Source organism: Macaca nemestrina, chromosome X (genome assembly GCF_043159975.1).
Source record: "Macaca nemestrina isolate mMacNem1 chromosome X, mMacNem.hap1, whole genome shotgun sequence".
Classification (NCBI taxonomy): domain Eukaryota; kingdom Metazoa; phylum Chordata; class Mammalia; order Primates; family Cercopithecidae; genus Macaca; species Macaca nemestrina.
In genome coordinates this window covers 434814-454617 of record NC_092145.1, presented here as the reverse complement: position 1 = coordinate 454617, position 19804 = coordinate 434814, and the positions used below count along the sequence as shown (strand labels likewise).

General features: G+C 38.1%; 1 protein-coding gene across 5 annotated transcripts in view; it reads right to left on the bottom strand.

The window, feature by feature from the left end:
- The window catches only part of LOC105467979 (trimethyllysine hydroxylase, epsilon), a 104481-nt gene that overhangs the window by 45498 nt on the left and 39179 nt on the right, over positions 1-19804 (bottom strand). For 4 of the 5 annotated variants that reach the window (XR_011618301.1, XM_011717826.3, XM_011717825.3 and 1 more), the window contains one exon: positions 264-445. The exons of the other annotated variant lie outside the window; for it this stretch is intronic. Coding sequence is in view for 3 of the 4 variants with exons in the window: in XM_011717826.3 (XP_011716128.1) it covers positions 264-444 (181 nt within the window). In the remaining variant the exon portion in view is untranslated. The remainder of the gene's footprint in view (positions 1-263; positions 446-19804) is intronic. 5 annotated transcript variants of the gene reach the window in all.

The following is a 19804-nucleotide window of genomic DNA, read 5'->3' as shown; positions in this document are numbered from 1 at the left end:
TTCTCCCAACTTGTAGGCTAATCTTAAAAATAAATGGCTAGAGGTCCTGTCAACTCCACAAAAAGTATTTTCAGACCACACAGAAGGTATTTATCATTGCATAACAATGTGAATTGTACACTTAAAATGGTTAAGAGAATAAATTTTATACTGTGTGTTTTCTTACCACAATTTTATCATTCCAATTTTTGATATATGTGCTGCCAACGTAAATATTTCTTACCACAAGTTTTAAAAAGTATCTGTCTTCACACATCTCTTACCAAAATGATCTTCATGTTGCTGCCAAGCACAAGTCAGAGACTTGGAGACTGTATGGTGCCAATGGACAGCTAAAGGAAGTAAGCTTTTGAAGTTGGGCTGTGAAAGGGCTGGATATATGACTCCTCCCTTCAGCAAGTCCTGAAGCCTGCTTTGTAGGTGGGACAATCTGTGGTACCACATCCTAGAAGATTGGATAATAACAAGTTAGTAGTAATATAAAACAACTTTTATGAGACTGTAGGAATAACACTACAGATATAATTATGTAAAATGATAGATTTAATGATCTCAATACAGAGGATTAAACAAAGGAGAAATTGTGAAAAGCTAAGCATAAGTGATCTATAACCATTACTTACATTTTCTCATTAGCCACTCTTATTGTATGTCATACAGTATTCAGTACAGTCACATGCTATGCAGGTTTGTAGCCTAGGAGCAACAGGCTATATATATAGATATATATATATCTGGGTTTGTTTACACTCTAAGATGTTCATACAACCATGAAATTGCTGAATGAGGCATTTCTCAGAATGTATCCATCATCATCCTGTCAACTGACCCATAATTGTAAAAGGATTATTTTTCATGTCTCATCCTTCTGGGTCTCTCTGCTTGTGATACTATTAATCACCCCTATTCTGACTATGTGAAAGTTTCTTCTCCGCTGTGGGCAAGTTGCTTAAACCCTCAGTGACTCTATTTCTTCCTTTGTAAAATGAAGTTGATAATAGTATTTATCTCATGGCTTTCCTGTGAGGACTAAAATACTTAGAATTATATGTTCCATACTAAGCCCTACATATGTATTGCTGCTATTATTATCATTATTATGGCTGTTAGGAATAAACTGTATCTGTTGAGAAAATGCCTGGATAAACCTGCTTGGAGGTGGTGATGCTGAGTAGCATAGTTTTAGAAAAATTAATAAAACAACACCATTTGCATAAGGTCTTAAGAGGAATTAATTTGTCCTGTGGTGGAAGACTGAGAGAGCTATGTGATTACAGATAGGCTGTGTGGTTCTCAATGTGAACCTTCTCAATTACACCCTCAAATATGCAGTAATGTAACTAAATCCACAAAATGCTTCTCTTGAGTGAACTAGTGAGTCCCTGTGTGTGTGTGTGTGTGCACATGCATATGTGTGGGTATGTGAGTTGTAAGCTGATGAAAGGACTGAACTTCATGTTGATATGGGATGAAAGCAATCATATACACTAAAGCCACAGCTAGAGATATAGTAGAATTTACTAATCACTAGGGAGCAGTCTGTAATTACAGGATAGAGAATGGAAGGCTAAAGTCAACTTTATTGAGATTTTGTGGCTGAGGGCAAGGAGGAGAGCACAGAAAGTCCTCTGCTGATATCTGGGTTACATTTATTTCTTCACTGTCTCTTGTTTCCAACCTCCTACCTATAGGTACTGTCTAAAACAGGGGTTGGCAATCTGTGACCCACAAACTGAAATGGATTTTGTATTTTTTAAGGAGTTGTAAAGAAAAACAAAGATGAGTATAAGACCAAGACTCCAGACGAAAACCAGACTAGAATTTCTCATTTGTAGTCTATGAAGTCTACAACACATGCTATCTGGATCTTGAAAGAAAAAAAATTTCCAACTCCTAGTCAAATATTCAATTCTTAATCAAATAGTCTTCTCCCACTACATCGAATAATCTCCCCAAAATCTGCTCTTAATCAAATATATTCACTCACTTCATGATTTCACAAAATAAATATTACTAAGCAGGTTTATAATAGGTACTTTATTTTTTATTTTTTTATTTTTTTGAGACGGAGTCTGGCTCTGTCGCCCAGGCTGGAGTGCAGTGGCCGGATCTCAGCTCACTGCAAGCCCCGCCTCCCGGGTTCCCGCCATTCTCCTGCCTCAGCCTCCCGAGTAGCTGGAACTACAGGCGCCGCCACCACGCCCGGCTAGTTTTTTGTATTTTTTAGTAGAGACGGGGTTTCACCGGGTTAGCCAGGATGGTCTCGATCTCCTGACCTCGTGATCCGCCCGTCTCGGCCTCCCAAAGTGCTGGGATTACAGGCTTGAGCCACCGCGCCCGGCCCTAACAAGGGATTATTAATCAAGCAATTTGCAAACTGGCAGCAGGTATCTGAAATTCATACAACTGACAAAGTATTAATATCAAGAATATTTAAAGACATCCTACAGGCTGGGCATGGTGGCTCACGCCTGAAATCCCAGCACTTTGGGAGGCCGAGGCGGGTGGATCATATTGTCAGGAGTTCGAGACCAGCCTGACCAACATGGTGAAACCCCATCTCTACTAAAAAATACAAAAATTAGCTGGGTGTGGTGGCAGGCACCTGTAATCCCAGCTACTCAGGAGGCTGAGGCAAGAGAATCACTTGAACCCAGGAGGTGAAGTTTGCAGTGAGCTGAGATTGTGCCACTGCACTCCAGTCTGGTGACAGAGTGAGACTCTGTCTCAGAAAAAAAAAAAAAAAAAGGACATCCTACAAATCAATGGGAAAAGCAAACAATATGTGAGCAAATAGTATGAACAGACATTTCTAAGAGAAAACACATATAGTCAATATGGTCAATAAATTCATGAAGAGATGTTCAACATCATTAATGATTAGGGAATTGTAATCTAGCCACAGTAAGATATGATATAACCATTTGATCGGCAAAAATGAAGATGTCTGACAATAACAAGTATAGAGGTCTTGCACATCTTTCATTGAATTCATTCCTAAGTGATTTATTGTGCTATTACAAGCAGCATTTTAAAATTTCAATTTGCAATTGCTAACAGTATACACAATGCAACTGATCTTTATATTCTGACCTGGAATGCTGTAATCTTATTAAAAACAATTATTACTTCCAGTAAGTGTTTTGGAAATTTCTCAGGATTTTTTTGCTGCATTGCACTCACTAGTTAGGAGGAGTGAGCATGGACAACCTTGCTTTGTTCCTGATCTTAGGAGAAAACATTCTAGTTTCATGATTAAGTATGTTGTTAGCCATGTTTTTTGATTTTTTTGTTACTGTTATTAATGGCCTTTTTCTGGTTGGGGAGGTTTCCTTCAATTCCTAGTTTTCTGAGAGTATTTATCAGGAATATGAGTTGAATTTTAGTAAATGTACTTTCTACATCTATTGAGATTATTTTATGACTTGTTGCTTTATTCTAGTAAAGTGGTTAATAATTCTGATTGACTTCCTATGTCAAAACAACCTTGCATTTCTGAAATAAACCCCATTTGATTATGTGATATATTATCCTTTTTATACATTGTTGGATTCAATATGCTGAAATTTTGTTACAGTATTTTGCATCTAGATACATGAGAAATATATGGTCTGGTGTGTGTAGGTGTGTGTGTGACATCTTTATCAGGTATTTTATCTGATTTATGCTGGGTTTTTTAAATTGTATTTTAAGTTCTGGGATACATGTGCAGAACGTGCAGGTTTGTTACATAGGTACACACGTGCCATGGTGGTGTGCTGCACCCATCAACCTGTCACCTACATTAGGTATTTCTCCTAATGCTATCTCTCACCTAGCCCCCACCCCCCAACAGGCCCCAGTGGGTGATGTTCCCCTCCCTGTGCCCATGTGTTCTCATTGTTCAACTCCCACTTACGAGTGAGAACACGCGGTGTTTGGTTTTCTGTTCCTGTGTTAGTTTGCTGAGAATGATGGTTTCCAGCTTCATCCATGCCCCTACAAAGGACATGAACTCATCCTTTTTATGGCTACATAGTATTCCATGGTGTATATGTGCCACATTTTCTTTATCCAGTCTCACACTGATGGGCATTTGGGTTGTTTCCAAGTCTTTGCTATTGTGAATAGTGCCGCAATAAACATAAGTGCTCATGTGTCTTTATCATAGAATGATTTATAATCTTTTGGTTATATACCCAGTAATGGGATTGCTGGGTCAAATGGTATTTCTAGTTCTGGATCCTTGAGGAATCGCCAAACTGTCTTCCACAATGGTTGAACTAATTTACACTCCCACCAACAGTGTAAAAGTGTTCCTATTTCTCCACATCCTCTCCAGCATCTGTTGTTTCTTGACTTTTTAATGATCACAAAATAAGTTAGGAAATGTTACCTCCACTTTACTCTTCAGTTCTAGTATTTCCACTTGGTCCTTATTTAGAAATTCTGTTTATCCTCTAAAGTTTTCCATCTGTTCCTTCATTTCGCTCATTTGCTCCTGTAAGTTCTCTAATATATTTACAGTAACAGTTTTAATGTCCTGGTCAGAAAACACCAATATCTGGGTTATCTGTGAGTCTGCCTTTATTGACTATTGTCCTCCCTCCTTACTATGACTATTTACCCATTTTGTTATATATGTAGTATTTTTTTGAATGTTGGATATTGTGGGTGGCATGTTGTAGATGGTTTTGTAAATAACCTTTATCAGAAGTTACTTTTTATTCCTAGTTTGCTAAAATATTTTTTTCTCTCATAAATGGATGTTGAATTTTAGGGTTTTTTTTTTTTGCATTTATTGATTTGACTATATGATTTTTCTCCTTTGTTTCTGTGGTGAGTTACCTTGATTCACTTTCAAAATGTAAACCAACTTTGCAACGTTGGCATAAACCAAACTACAATAGGGTATATTATCCTTTTAATACACCACTGGTTACAATTTTCTAATAGTTTGTTAGAAATTTTGCATCTATATTAATGTCTAAAATTAGCCCCAAATTTTCCTTTCTCATATGTTCCTTATAATATTTTAGTTACAGGGTTATTCTAACTTTATAAAAAGAGTTGTAAAGACCTCCACTTTCTTCTGTTCTCTGGAAAATGTCATGCGAGATTGGTATTATTTCTTTCTTAAATTTTGATAGAATTACTCAGTGAAGGCATCTGAGTCTTGGCTTTACTTTGTGAGATGGGTTTGAGTTACTTAATAGTTATAGATCAGTGCAGAAATTTGTCTTCTTGTGTTCTTTTTGGTAAGTTATGTTTCCTAGGAATCTATGTATTTTATTTAAATTTTTAGTACACTGACTTAAAATTATTTACCATATCCAACTGTAACTGTTCTGTTTTATGATATACAATGATAGCTCGTCTCATTCCTAATATTGGTTATTTATGCTTTCTCTCTCTCCTTTTGTTTCTTTATCCATATTTCTAGTGGTATTATCAATTTTATTAGTCTTTTCATAAAAGAAACTTTCGGTTTCGATAATGCTGTCTATCAAATATGTCTTTTTTACAGGAAATTCTGTTCTTTGCTTTCTTCTACATTCTTTAGGATTAATTTTCTATTGTTTTTCCAATTTCCTGAGATGGATCCATATGTCATTGATTTTTAGCTTTTCCTCTTTTGTGGAATATACATTTTAAGGCCACAAATTTCCCTTACAGTAAGGGTTTAACAGTATCCCTTTGAATTTTGATATGCTATATTTCCATTTCTCAGTCAGCTCAACATACTTTCTATTTTCCATTACAATTTTTAAAAATTTGGCCCACAGGTTATTTTAAATTATACTACTAATTTTAGGGAGATTTTCTAATTTGTTTCTTGTTTTCTAACTTAATGTCAGTGTGGCCAAAAGATACTATAATTGTTTAAAGTTTTTGAGATTTGCTTTATGAGTCAACACATCACATATTATTCTATGTGCAGAAAAGAATATGTATTCTGCAATTGTTGCATGTGGTTGTCTATATATGTCAATTAGGTCAAGTTTGTTAATATTACTGTCCAACTCTTCTATATAGTTACTGATTTTCTCTTTTTTGTCTGATATTCTATCAGTTACTGAGGGATATATTTTAAGATCTCTGATTGTGATTATGAATTTATTTATTGGGCATCAGAAAATTTTTGCTTTGCCTATTTTGAGTGTTAAGTATATACAAATCAGAATAATTGTATCTTCTTGGTGGATTGCCCCTGTTATCATTATAAAATAGCTCTATATTTAGTAAATATTTCTACCTTAAAGTCACCTTTGTCTGGTATTAATATAGCTATATCAGTTTTCTTTTGGGTAGTATCTGCATCTATACTTCTTCCATCCTCTTTCAACCTTCCTATATCTTTACATTTTATATATGTCTCATAAACAAGATGTAGATTTTGTATTTTTTAACCATTCTAATAATCTTTGTCATTTAACTGAGGTATTCAGTCCATTTACATTTACTATAATTACTGATATATTTAACTCCACTATATCACTATTTACTTTCTGTTTGTCTTGCCTATTCTGTTATCTTTTCTCTTCTTGCTTTGTTTTGTACTAATATGGTAATTTGTATTATTCAGTTTACTCCTTGTCTAATTGTTACACATTCTTTTACTGTTTTTAGTGATTATTCTATGAATAATAACATATATATTTGACTTACTAAAGTATAACACAAATTAGAGGGTTTATGTTAACTCCATTTATCTTCCTCCCTCAATTGCTATTATTATATATTTTAATTGCATACACACACATGCCACATGACATTGCTATTTTTATTTATTTATTCATTCATTCATTCATTTATAGATTCAAGCCTCGCTCTGTCACCCAGGCTGGAGTGCAGTGGCATGATCATGGCACACTGCAGCCTCAAACTCCTGGGCTCAAGATCCTCACCTCAGCCTCTCGAGTAGCTGGGACTACAGGTATACACTACCTTGCTTTGCCAATACATTACTATTTTTTAAAATATGATCAATGGACATTCAGATCCACCCACATATTTAACCTCCCCCCTGCACTTCATTCATTATATATTTCCAAGATTTCATTTAGGATCAGTTTATTTCTGCCTGAAGATCCTTAATATTTCCTTTGATTTTTGGTGACAGGTTCCCTAAGTTATGGACCATCTAAAAACATCTATTTTACTTCCATTTTAAAAGGCTGGATATAGAATTCACCAGATACAATTTTAGGTTGACAGCTACTTTTGTCAGCATTTTAAAAATGTAATTCTATTATCTTCATGTTGTTTTTGTTGAAAACTCAAAGCCAATCTAATTGCTATTCCTTGTAAGGTAATACTTTTTTTTTTTCTCCAAATGCTTTTAAGACTTTTTTTTCTTTATTTTTTTTTTTGGCAGTTCTTACTAAAATACACCTAGATGAGGGTTTTTTATTTATTTATTCTGCTTTGGGTTATGGTACTTTTTGAATCCACGAACTGATGCTTGTGACAGGCAGATTTCTAAGATGACCTCTAGTTGTCCTTGCTGTTGTAAAATCCTTTCCCCTGGAGTGTGAGAGGGATTATGAATATGATAAGGTTTCACTTGCATTATTAGGTAATGTATATGGGACAGCTGACTTTAAGAAAGGGGAATAGCCCTTCGTTGGGATGACCTAATCCAGCAATCCTTTAAAAGAGGCTGGTCTCTCTTTTTTTTTTTTTTTTTTTTTTTAATTATACTTTAAGTTCTGGGGTACATGTGCACAACGTGCAGGTTTGATACATATGTATACATGTGCCATGTTGGTTTGCTGCACCCATCAACTCATCATTTACATTAGGTATTTCTCTTAATGCTATCCCTCCCCCAGCCTCCCACCCCATGACAGGCCCCAGTGTGTGATGTTCCCCTTCTTGTGTACAAGTATTCTCATTGTTCAATTCCCACCTATGAGTGAGAACATGCGGTGTTGATTTTCTGTCCTTTTGATAGTTTGCTGAGAATGATGGTTTCCAGCTTCATCCATGTCCCTACAAAGGACATGAACTCATCCTTTTTTATGGCTGCATAGTATTCCATGGTGTATATGTGCCACATTTTCTTAATCCAGTCTGTCATTGATGGACATTTGGGTTGGTTCCAAGTCTTTGCTATTGTGAATAGTTCCACAATAAACACGTATACATGTGTCTTTATAGCAGCATGACTTATAATCCTCTGGGTATATACCCAGTAATGAGATTGCTGGGTCAAATGGTAATTCTAGTTCTAGATCCTTGAGGAATCGCCACACTGTCTTTCACAATGGTTGAACTAATTTACACTCCCACCAACAGTGTAAAAGCATTCCTATCTCTCCACATCCTCTCCAGCATCTGTTGCTTCCTGACTTTTTAATGATTGCCATTCTAACTGGCGTGAGATGGTATCTCATTGTGGTTTTGATTTGCATTTCTCTGATGGCCAGTGATGATGAGCATTTTTTCACAGGTCTGTTGGCTGCATAAATGTCTTCTTTTGAGAAGTGTCTGTTATATCCTTTGCCCACTTTTTGATGGGGTTGTTTTTTTCTTGTAAATTTGTTTGAGTTCTTTGTAGATTCTAGATATCAGCCCTTTGTCAGATGGGTAGATTGCAAAAATTTTTTCCCATTCTGTAGGTTGCCTGTTCACTCTGATGGTAGTTTCCTTTGCTGTGCAGAAGCTCTTTAGTTTAATTAGATCCCATTTGTCAATTTTGGCTTTTGTTGCCATTGCTTTTGGTGTTTTAGTCATGAAGTCCTTGCCCATACCTATGTCCTGAATGGTACTGCCTAGGTTTTCTTCTAGGGTTTTTATGGTTTTAGGTCTAACATTTAAGTCTTTAATCCATCTTGAATTGGTCTCTTCTTAGCGAAAGAGACTTGAAGCAAGAAACGGAGTTGATGCCGGGAAGATTTTTCATTGGCTTTGAAGATGGAGATAACTACGTGGCAATTAAGACAGGCAGTCTCTAGAAGATGAGAGTGAGTCACAGCTGACATGTGGCAATGAAACAGGGACTTCAGTCCTATGGCTGCAAGGAACTGAATTCAGCCAACCTGAATGAGGCTACATGTGGATTGTTAGCCATAGCTTCCAGAAAGGAATGTAGCCTGGCCAACATTGGGATTTCAGCCTTTAATACCATGATCAGAGAACTCTGTCATGCCACACCTGGACTTCTGATCTATAGAACTGTTAGCTAATAAATGGATGTTGTTTTAAACCACTAAGTTTGTGGTAATTTGATATGCAGCTATAGAAAAATAATGCAAAGCTTTTATTACTTTTCAAAAATTCCTCATCATCATATCTTTAAATATTGCTTCTGTACCATTCTCTCTCCTTTTGTTCTAGGACTCCTATTGCAAATATATCAGACCTTTACACATACTAGGTGCCAGACACTGTTAAAGGTGCTGAAAATATATCAGCAATCAAAAATATTCCTATCCTTATGAAGCACCTTTTAATGACATCCTGATCTCCCCTACACCTAAACTGTCTCCTCCCACAGAGTTCCTCCTCACAGTAAATTCTAGTCTCATTCAACCAGTTGAGTAACTCAAAAATCAGTGCCTCAAACTCGATACCTCGTTAAAAAAAGTTTTCCCCCCTAGCCAATTATCAAGTCATGATAAATTTTATCCCCTAAATGATTCTCAAACTTCACCCACCGTAGTGTCTCTCTACTTGCCAACATGCCTGTCCAGGCCCATCATTATTTCTCACTTAAAGACTGCAAGAGCCTTCTAATTGACCTATCTACTCTTGCCCTCCCTTCAAACTTTTTGCACATGGTAGGAAGAGTTAACTAAAATGTGTCAGTTTGTCACTCCATTTGAATGTCTCCCTAGGCTTTTCAATGTAAAATCCAATGTCCTTAATGTAATGCCTTCTACTACCTGGTTCTGAGCTACCTCTCAGCCTAACTTCCTGCTACTTGCTTCCTTGTACATTATTGACTGGGTCAATCCAAAGGTAGAGTATACAGCAGATCATCAAAAAATTCATCCTTTGCCTATGATCTGTTAATCAGCACTCTTTGAATATGGTGATTTAATTAATTAATACATAATTATATTAATTTTATAACCCATATTATCTTGTCCAGAAGGTTATCATAAATGACTTGTTAGTCTTGCTGAAATTTCATTCATTCATTTAAGATATGTAATTATGTCTGCCATATTTCCATAAACGACCTCTAATAGCCTTGTCAGAAATAAGAACCAGGTTTCTGTTGAATGGCTTTGTTGACAACTGTAATTTTTTAAGTACTCACTTATTTGAAAATTTGTTTTAGAAGCTAACTTAAGAGACATTTAGCTCACTGATTAGAAGATTGAAGAGACCCCCTTTTTCTTTGTTAGACTCAGTAATATATTCATATAAATCCAATCTTAAAGCACCTTTCCTATTTTCCTTAATGCCTTTGATTACTGAGAGTAGTTTAGTAATATCAAGTGAGTTATAATTTACCCATTCCAGGACACATGTACTTTTTCTTTCTGAGAGTATAGTTAAAATATTGTTCTTGATGTCTTTACAAATATGCATTTCTACAAGCCTGAGGTAATTTTGGACCTTATCCTTCCAATACTAACCCTTTAGGCACGTGTCACCAGTTATATTTATCCTTGCGTATGTGCCCTTTTTCCTATTTCTTATATATTATCTTTTTAAAAAAAGAAAGTATGAGCTCATTGTAAAACTTCCTACATGGCCCGATGGTTTTCCTCTTTTCTCCTTTAATAGAATAATTTGCTGTTTCATAGTCAAAATTATGTTTTTGAGAGCTTCCCAACCTTTAGAGTCTAAAGCCATCTTAATGTAAATTAAGGTCCAACAAGTATCAATCATAATAACAGAAACTTTTGGAGAACAGCCATAGCTAGAAATTCTAGTCAGAGTAGGCAATTACATAATAGGTCAATCTGAATCTTTTCATGGTTATTACTAAGGAAGAAGCATTACCTCCTGAAAGGCTTAAAGCCAAGAGTGCATTTAGCTCCTGTCAATTTTTCCTTCCAAATGTCTTTCAGATTTGTCCTTCTCTTTCCATTCCTATAGATTCCTTCATCACCTCATACCTGGCCTATTGCCATAGACTAGATGGTTTCCTTGCCTTCAGTCCATCCATATTCCAATCCATTGTCCATACTATTGCCAGATTAATCTTCTTAAAACACTTTCATCATGCCACTCTCCTGCCTGAGACTTAGCTCAAATGTCACCTTCTTTGTAAAATATTCCCAGCTCCCTTAGGAAGAGTTAGTAACTGCCTACTCAGTGTTTTCACAGGTCTCTGTGCATAACCTTATTAGTGCACTTAAAACATGTATGACAATCATTTCTTTATTTTTCTTACCTCACTTGCTATGAGCTCCTTGAGGGGAGGCAAAGGTTTGAGCAGTCTCTTTACAATTGTACTCAGAGCGTTACATAATCTATCTTGCCCCACCCACGTCAGGACCATCACATATATTGCCTTCTGTGCTTACCATGCTCTCCCCTTTGTTCTTCCTGCTTATTCCTTGGGTCTCAGATTAAATATCAATTCATTGAGAAACCTTCACTCACACTCTTATTAACTAATTAATTAGTTAATCATTTGAACAAATATTTGTCGGGTATCTACTTTGTGCTAGACATTGTTTTAGGCACTAGGTATATACCAGTGAACAAAGAAGACAAAAAGTCTTGCTTTCAAGTTTATCTTCTAGTGGGAGAAGGTAGATAACTAAACATAATAAGTTATATATAGTAAGCTATAAAAAATAGCAGGATAAAGCAGTGTGCTGGAAGTTGGACTTTGAAACATGGTGGTCAGGGTAGGCCTCATTAAGAAAGATGACATTTGATCAAAGTAGAAGTTAGTCATAAGGATATCTGGGGTAAAGTAGGCTAGGCAGAGGGGATAGCCAATGTAAAGGCTCTAAGTTGTGATTATATCTGTTGTGGCCAAAAGAAAAAAAAGCAGCAAAAAAAGAAAAAAAAGAAAAAAAAACATTGTAGCTGGAGTTCACTAAGCAAGAAGTAAAATAATAGGAGATGAAGTGAGAAAGGTAGGAATAAATAGATCAGGTCAAATCATGTAGGGCCTTATAAGCTAATATATAAAAACTTTAGTTTTTAGTCTGATAGAAATGATGAACCATTGCAGGGTTTAAAAACTAACAGGTAACATGATGATACATTTTAAATGAACTGTTCTGGCTTCTGTATTGAGAATAAACTGTAAATGGGCCAAGGAAAGGAGGGATACCTGTTAGTAGGCTATTACAGTACTGGATTTATTGAAGTAATCCAGGCAAGAAATGATCGTGACTTAGACTAAGGAAGTAGCAGTGAAGGTAGTGAAAAAGGGTCAGAGTCTGTTTTTTTGAAGGCACAAACAACAGATTTGCTGATGAATTGAATATGGGGTGTGAGATAAAGAGGAATGTATTAGTCCATTTTCACACTGCTATAAAGGACTACCTGAAACTGGGTAATTTATAAAGAAAAGACATTTAATTGACTCACAGTTCTACATGGTTGGAGAGGCCTCAGGAATGTTACAATCATAGCAGAAGGTGAAGGGAAAGCAAGGCATGTCTTACATGATGGCAGGAGTCAGGGGGAACTGCCACACTTTTAAACCATGAGATCTCATGAGAACTCACTCACAATAATGAGAACAGCAAGGGGGAAATCCACCACTATGATTCAATCACTTCCCACCAGGCCCCTCCTCCAACATTGGGGATTATAATTAAACATGAGATTTGGGTGGGGACACAGAGCCAAACCATATTATTCCACCCCTGGTCCCTCACAAATCTCATGTCCTTTTCACATTTCAAATCCAATCATGCCTTCCCAACAGCCCCCAAAGTCTTAACTCATTTCAGCACTAACTAAAAATTCCAAGTCCAAAGTCTTATCTGACACAAGGCAAGTTCCTTCTGCTGTGATCTCATAAAATCAAAAACAAGTTAGTCACTTCCAAGATACAACGGGGGTAAAGGCATTGGATAAATGCTCCCATTCCAAATGGGAGAAATTGGCCAAAATGAAGGGGCTACAGGCCCCACACACGTTCAAAATCCAACAGGGGAGCCTTTAAATCTTAAAGCTCCAAAATAATCTCCTTTGACTCCATTTCTCATATCCACAGCATGCTGATGCAAGGGATGGGCTCCCACAGCTTTGAGCAGTTCTGCCCCTGTGGCTCAGCAGGGTACAGCCACTGAGGCTGCGTTCATAAGCTGGCATTGAGTGCCTGTGGCTTTTCCAGGTGCACAGTGCAAGCTGTTAGTGGATCTACCATTCTGGGGTCTGGAGGATGGTGACCCTCTTCTCACGGCTCCACTAGGCAGTACTCCAGTGTGGACTCTGTGTGGGGCCTCTAATACCACATTTCCCCTCTGCACTGCCCTAGTACAGGTTCTCCATGAGGGTTCTGCCCCTGCAACAGACTTCTGCCTGGACATCCAGGTGTTTCCATACATCCTCTGAAATCTAGGCAGAGATTCCCAAACCTCAATTCTTGCCTTCTGTGCACCCACAGGCCCAACACCACATGGAAGCTACCAAGGCTTGGGGCTCACATCCTCTGAAGCAATGTACCATGGCCCCTTTAAGCCACAGTTGGAGCTGGAGTGGCTGGGATGCAGGGCACCATTTCCCAAGGCTGCACAGAGCAGGGAGGCCCTGAGCTTGGCCCATGAAACCTTTTTTTTTCTCCTAGGCCTCTGGGCCTGTGGTGGGAGGGGCTGCCGCAAAGGTCTCAGACATGCACTGGAGACATTTTCTCCATTGTTTTGACTATTAACATTTGGCTTCTCTTTACTTATGCAAATTTCTGCAGCAGGCTTAAATTTCTCCCCAGAAAATGGGTTTTTTGGTTTTTTCTTTTCTATCACATATTCAGGCTGCAAATTTGCCAAACTTCTATGCTCTGCTTCCCTTTTACATATAAGTTCCAATTTCAGACCATTTCTTTGTGAATGCACATGACAGTATGCTGTTAGGAACAGTCAGATTACTTCTTGAACACTTTGCTGCTTAGAAATTTCTTCCACCAGATACCCTAAATCATCTCCCTGAAGTTCAAAGTTCCACAGACCTCTAGGGCAGGAGCACAATGCTGCCAGTCTCTTTGCTAAAGCATAGCAAGAGTGGCCTTTACTCCAGTTCCCATTAAGTTCCTCAGTTTCATCTGAGATCATCTCAGCCTGGATTTCATTGTCCAAATCACTATCAGCATTTTGGTCGAAACCCTTCAACAAGTCTCTAGGAAGTTCCAAACTTTCCCACATCTTCCTGTCTGTTTCTGAACCCTCTAAACTGTTCCAACCTCTGCCCATTAGCCAGTTTCAAAGTCACTTCCACATTTTCAGTTATCTTTATAGCAATGCCCCACTCAACTGGTACCAATTTTCTGTATTAGTCCATTTTCACACTGCTATAAAGAACGACCTGAGACTGGGTGATTTGTAAAACAAAGAGGTTTAATTGACTCACAGTTCTGCATGGCTGCAAGGCCTCATGAAACTTAAAATTATGGCAGAAGGTAAAGGGGAAGCAATGCACACCTTACATGGTAGCAGGAGACAGAGCAAAAGGGGAAGTTCCACACTTTTAGGCCATCAGATCTCCTGAGAATTCACTCACAATCATGAGAACAGCAAGGAGGAAGTCCACTCCCATGATTCAATCACTTTCCATCAGGCCCCTCCACTGACACGTGGGGATTACAATTCAAGATGAGATTGCAGGAGGGGGGAACAGAGCCAAACTATATCAAGGAATGAATGATAACCCAAGGTATTTGAACTGAAAAACTGAAAGGATGCGGAAGACTGCTGGAGGATGTTTGGAAAAACAGATTAGAACTTTAGTTTTGGATCTGTTAAATTTGAAATGTCTATTAGATTTTTAGGTGGAAGTATCAGAGAGGCAGCTGGATACATGAGTCTTGAGTTCAGGGGAGAGATATGAGCTGGAGATACAAATTTGGTAGTTGTTCCAAAGTTCGTATTTAAAGTCAGGAGACTGGATGAGACTACCAAAGGAACTGGTGTAGGCACGGAAAAGAAAATTAACATTTGTTAGTTTCTCATAGATCCTTTTATTCTTCAGTGCACTTATTACAACTTGTAATTATTGTTTATTTGTTTTTATTTCTGTGATTGTTTAGCCAATGTCTGGTTGCCTTATTACAAGAAAAAGTTCCAATGAGAGAAAGGTCTATACCATTTTCTCCATCACAATCAGCAAAATAATATGTTGGACTGCATGAATTAAAAGAATGTTTCTTTTTTTCAAGGACTCAAAATTGAATGCTCACAAGGGCTAGGCAAGTAACATAAATAAGTCGAGCATAAGAGACAATGTGTTGTAGAGATAGGGGTGAACTGAAGTGTCCAAAAATCACAGCCACTACTTAGTTCCAGCTGATTATGGACAGATAGGCCTAGTGTTGTAATCTTCAGAATTTTTGAAATGAGCCAGATATACAGATTATATATGAAATCTCCCAAATTGTAATACCAACAACTGTATCAATTCAGGTCTTCTAAAAAAGCAGATGCCATGATAAAAATAGATGTGCAAGTAATTTACTGGGGAAAATACATGTGAGGGGAAGTGGGAAGAGTGTCTAAACTTGGAGGGTCATCAGACCATGGTACAGGTCCTATTCCTGTGGAAGACAGAAGGAAGGAAGCGCAGTCTCAGACTGCAATGCAGATCTAAGAAAATTTCAGGAAGGCTACTGGGGAATACTCAAGCCAAAGGTGGCCATTAAAGGAGTCTGGGTCTCCAAGGAATGGGCTTTCATCAGTATTCTTGCCATGGTCATTCAGTAGTTTGGAACAGTGTATGGGAAGTGTAGCCTTGGCAGAAAGAAACAATGATGGATGATAGAACACAGCAGCTGGGCCCTCAGTAGGTGATACGAGTGGCACATTGTAGTGGGCATCACAATGACTAAATTCAACAATGCCTCAACAGTATGAGCCAAAAACACATCTTCAAGCCATATTCATCCCCAGTGTGGACAGCTGTCAACCTCTGCTCTAGTCGCTAACATATACTTCACCGTCAATGGGCTACTTATGTATAGATCCTAACACAGGCCAAAATGGATTGCCAATAGCATCTAGGTAGTACAGTTTAAGGTACCAGGTGAGAACATGAAAAGCATTAGCCAAGGTGGGTTTAAAATGTGCTGCCAGAATAGAGGTAGTTTCAGAGTATGGAGGAGCAAAAACTACAATCCAAAAGGAAAAGGTATGAGTTAAAGCAAAGTGTCTACAAGCATTATAGGAACATAAACAGTGAAGAAAAAAGGCAGAAATAGTTTATAATAATTGACCAAGCAGAGCATTTCAGACCTTTTGTATGTGAAAGGAGAATAAGCACTGTTATATGTATTTAGTGTCAACAGTATGCTGTGAGAGGAAAGGAAAGACCTTAAAGAATTTGGAGTCTGAAAGGCAGTGACAACTGTGGCCTTTGGTGAGAGACAGTAATATCAGGCAGAGCACAGCCAATTACATCAGTGTATCTACCATAATGGGTATGGCTTGTGGTACTGAAAAGCAGGGCAGGACAAGGTTGAGATAAAGTTTATGACAAACAAGGGTGGTCTAGGGTCAAGAGTAGGTGAAACTATCCCTTGGGTTTCCTGGTACATCCTTCGTTCCAGTGCATGGACTTCATGTTTCCATTTACCACAAGACATTATATCAGATGCACTGCCATGAAAGGTCTTAAAAGGACTTCTAGGGGCCGCAGAGGCATGGGGTGGCATTATAATATGGGCAGAAAACTACGGCTTGGACTTAGCCCATCAAGACTTACAAATGGCAGTGAAAGTTCAGTTCCTCCAATCCATAGTCACACACACACCTCATTCACACATTTCTTTGCCAGGTGCTAAGTAAGGTTTTTCTGAATGTCCACCACGCTCTGCTGAGCACAGGTGTTGGTATGCTGTTGCTTCTGAATGAAATCTATTGATTCTACTGCTAGGTGGAAGAGGTACCTCGATACTCTGGAGATACTGACTTGAAAATGGGGACCACCAACTTGCCCTTTGTGGGTAGCCTTTGGCTGCTGTGAGTTTGTAGTGAAAGTATGGGCAGGGCACCCCATCATCCCTGTGGGGGTCTCCTGCATTGCTCTGTTGGAAAAGTCCCTTTCTCAGATGCATAGATGATGTGGGATAAGATACGGTATAAATGAAGAGCCCCCTGAATGCCTTCGGTTGCTTTGAAAACCTAGGGACCATTATGAATCTGAGACACTATGATGAATAGCTAGAAAAAAAATGTTCCAACAGAAGCAATGCTGTATGGTTAACACCTTTAAAGTAAAGCCTGAACCAAGGCTATGTGCATGTGTGTGTTTTCCAGGGAGAGTAGATGGAGCAAAGTGACTTCAAGGTCAGTGATTATACTCCTGGATTCTGTTATCTGGCCAGTTAGCATTCTTAATTTGAAGAAATACAGTTTCTTTTCTCTGGGCCATACTTTCCAGCTATATTGTCTACTGGGGCACCATTGTCTCCTCCAAGGGTATACTATGTTGCCACTAGAATCATTGTGTCAAGGATATATTTTTCTAAGAGGCAGATGTCACAATCCAAGAAGGATTTCTTCCAGTCTAAGCAGTAAAATTGTGAGCAATGTTAAAACCAGGAAATAAACCATCAAGGACTGTCCAAGGATGACCTACTAACATGGCAATATAAGATTGTAGTCAGGAAGAACAGAAGGTAACAATGAGTATTCAACATGAAGGATAAGGCAGATATACAACAGAAGAACAGATGGCAAAGTTGGTTTCTGGGAGAGTCAAGTAAGAGATGGGCCAATGTTAGATTGAATGGTTCATGATTTCCCTGTGAATGGCCACTTAAGGTACCAGAATTCCCTTTTTATGGGTTGAGAGAGTAGGTATATGTGACTAAAAGAGAAACACTAACCTAGTCAGGAGATGTCAATGGTCCTGATCATGGTGTTGCTCATAATACTTCAACCTGGGATCCTCTCTTCACTCTTGGTGGGACTGTAAACTAGTTCAACCATTGTGGAAGACAGTGTGACGATTCCTCAAGGATCTAGAACTAGAAATACCATTTGACCCAGCCATCCCATTACTGGGTATATACCCAAAGGATTATAAATCATGCTGCTATAAAGACTCATGCACAAGTATGTTTATTGCGGCACTATTCACAATAGCAAAGACTTGGAATCAACCCAAATGTCCATCAGTGACAGACTGCATTAAGAAAATGGGGCACATATACACCATGGAATACTATGCAGCCATAAAAAGGATGAGTTTGTGTCCTTTGTAGGGACATGGATACAGCTGGAAACCATCATTCTCAGCAAACTATCGCAAGAACAGAAAACCAAACACCGCATGTTCTCACTCATAGGTGGGAATTGAACAATGAGATCACTTGGACACAGGAAGGGAAACATCACACACCAGGGCCTACTGTGGGGAGGGGGGAGGGGGGAGGGATTGCACTGGGAGTTATACCTGATGTAAATGATGAGTTGATGGGTGCTGACGAGTTGATGGGTGCAGCACACCAACATGGCACATGTATACATATGTAACAAACCTGCACGTTGTGCACATGTACCCTACAACTTAAAGTATAATTAAAGAAAAGAACATAAAAAAAATCTCTTCCTTCTTCAAAGACCATTTCAAAATCTGTTCATTCAAATAACTCTTCCTCACTTCCTTTGGATTACACAGATTTCTATCTTTCCTGATGGCCAGTGATACATACTATTTGAACCAAACGTGCTGGTGTTGTCTTGATTTTAACTGTCCTCCTAATTGATTCATCAAGTCTGTAATCTTTGATTCTCTAGCTAGGCTGCAAATCCCATGAATTTAGAGAATAAATTTACTTGTAACCTCCACAGTGTCAAACATATACTAAGGACTTAATACATTTTTATGTGAATTAACAAATCAAGATCCAACAATCTTTGGTTGCAGAATAATCAGAAATTTCTGGGGAATGGCCGCAGTTAGAAATTCTAGTCAGAGCAGCAACTGCATATGGGCCAACTTCGATATCTTTATGGTTACTACAAAGAAAGAAACAGTATCTCCTGAAAGGCTGCAAGCCAACAGCTAGAGCATTTTACTTCTTGAATGACTGGCAGTTACATCTGGACATAATGACTGCATTAGGAATTGAAATAAAAACAATTTTTCCTATACTTTTTGTGCAGTACAAGAATCAATCTAAGAACCTGAAATCCCAAATGTCTATTTCTCTCAAATTACAAAATAAAACAAAACAAGCTATCCAATTGGAAAAAATAAATCACCCATAATAGATGCCTAAAATAAATACAGGGGACACAGGAATAGCTGAGTGAGGAGTTCAGTAAAGTTATTTAAAATGCAAAAATAAACTGGACAAAGTTGTCAAAAACAACCACATCATGACTCTGGAAACCGACAAAAATCATACAACAAATTGAGAAGTATTAATTCAAGAAAAACTATTGAATCTTGAGTACGAATGGTAGAAATCTATGGCATTTTAACCCGGGGTCATTCCCATTCCTTCCACCAGTTCTGTGGCATTGTCACTTTAAATATGCTCTGGAAGCCCTAAGAACTGAAAGCTCCACTGATGGAGGGTGCTGCCATCATTTGTAGAAAATCACAATAAAACCCATATCCAGTGGCATTGATGAAAACAATAGCAAAATCAGTGGCAAGCAATCAAGGAAGGCCAATATCACAGCTAGCCTAAAGCCTCCATAATGGTTGTAGAGAGACACAGGCCAGAAGGCTGGCC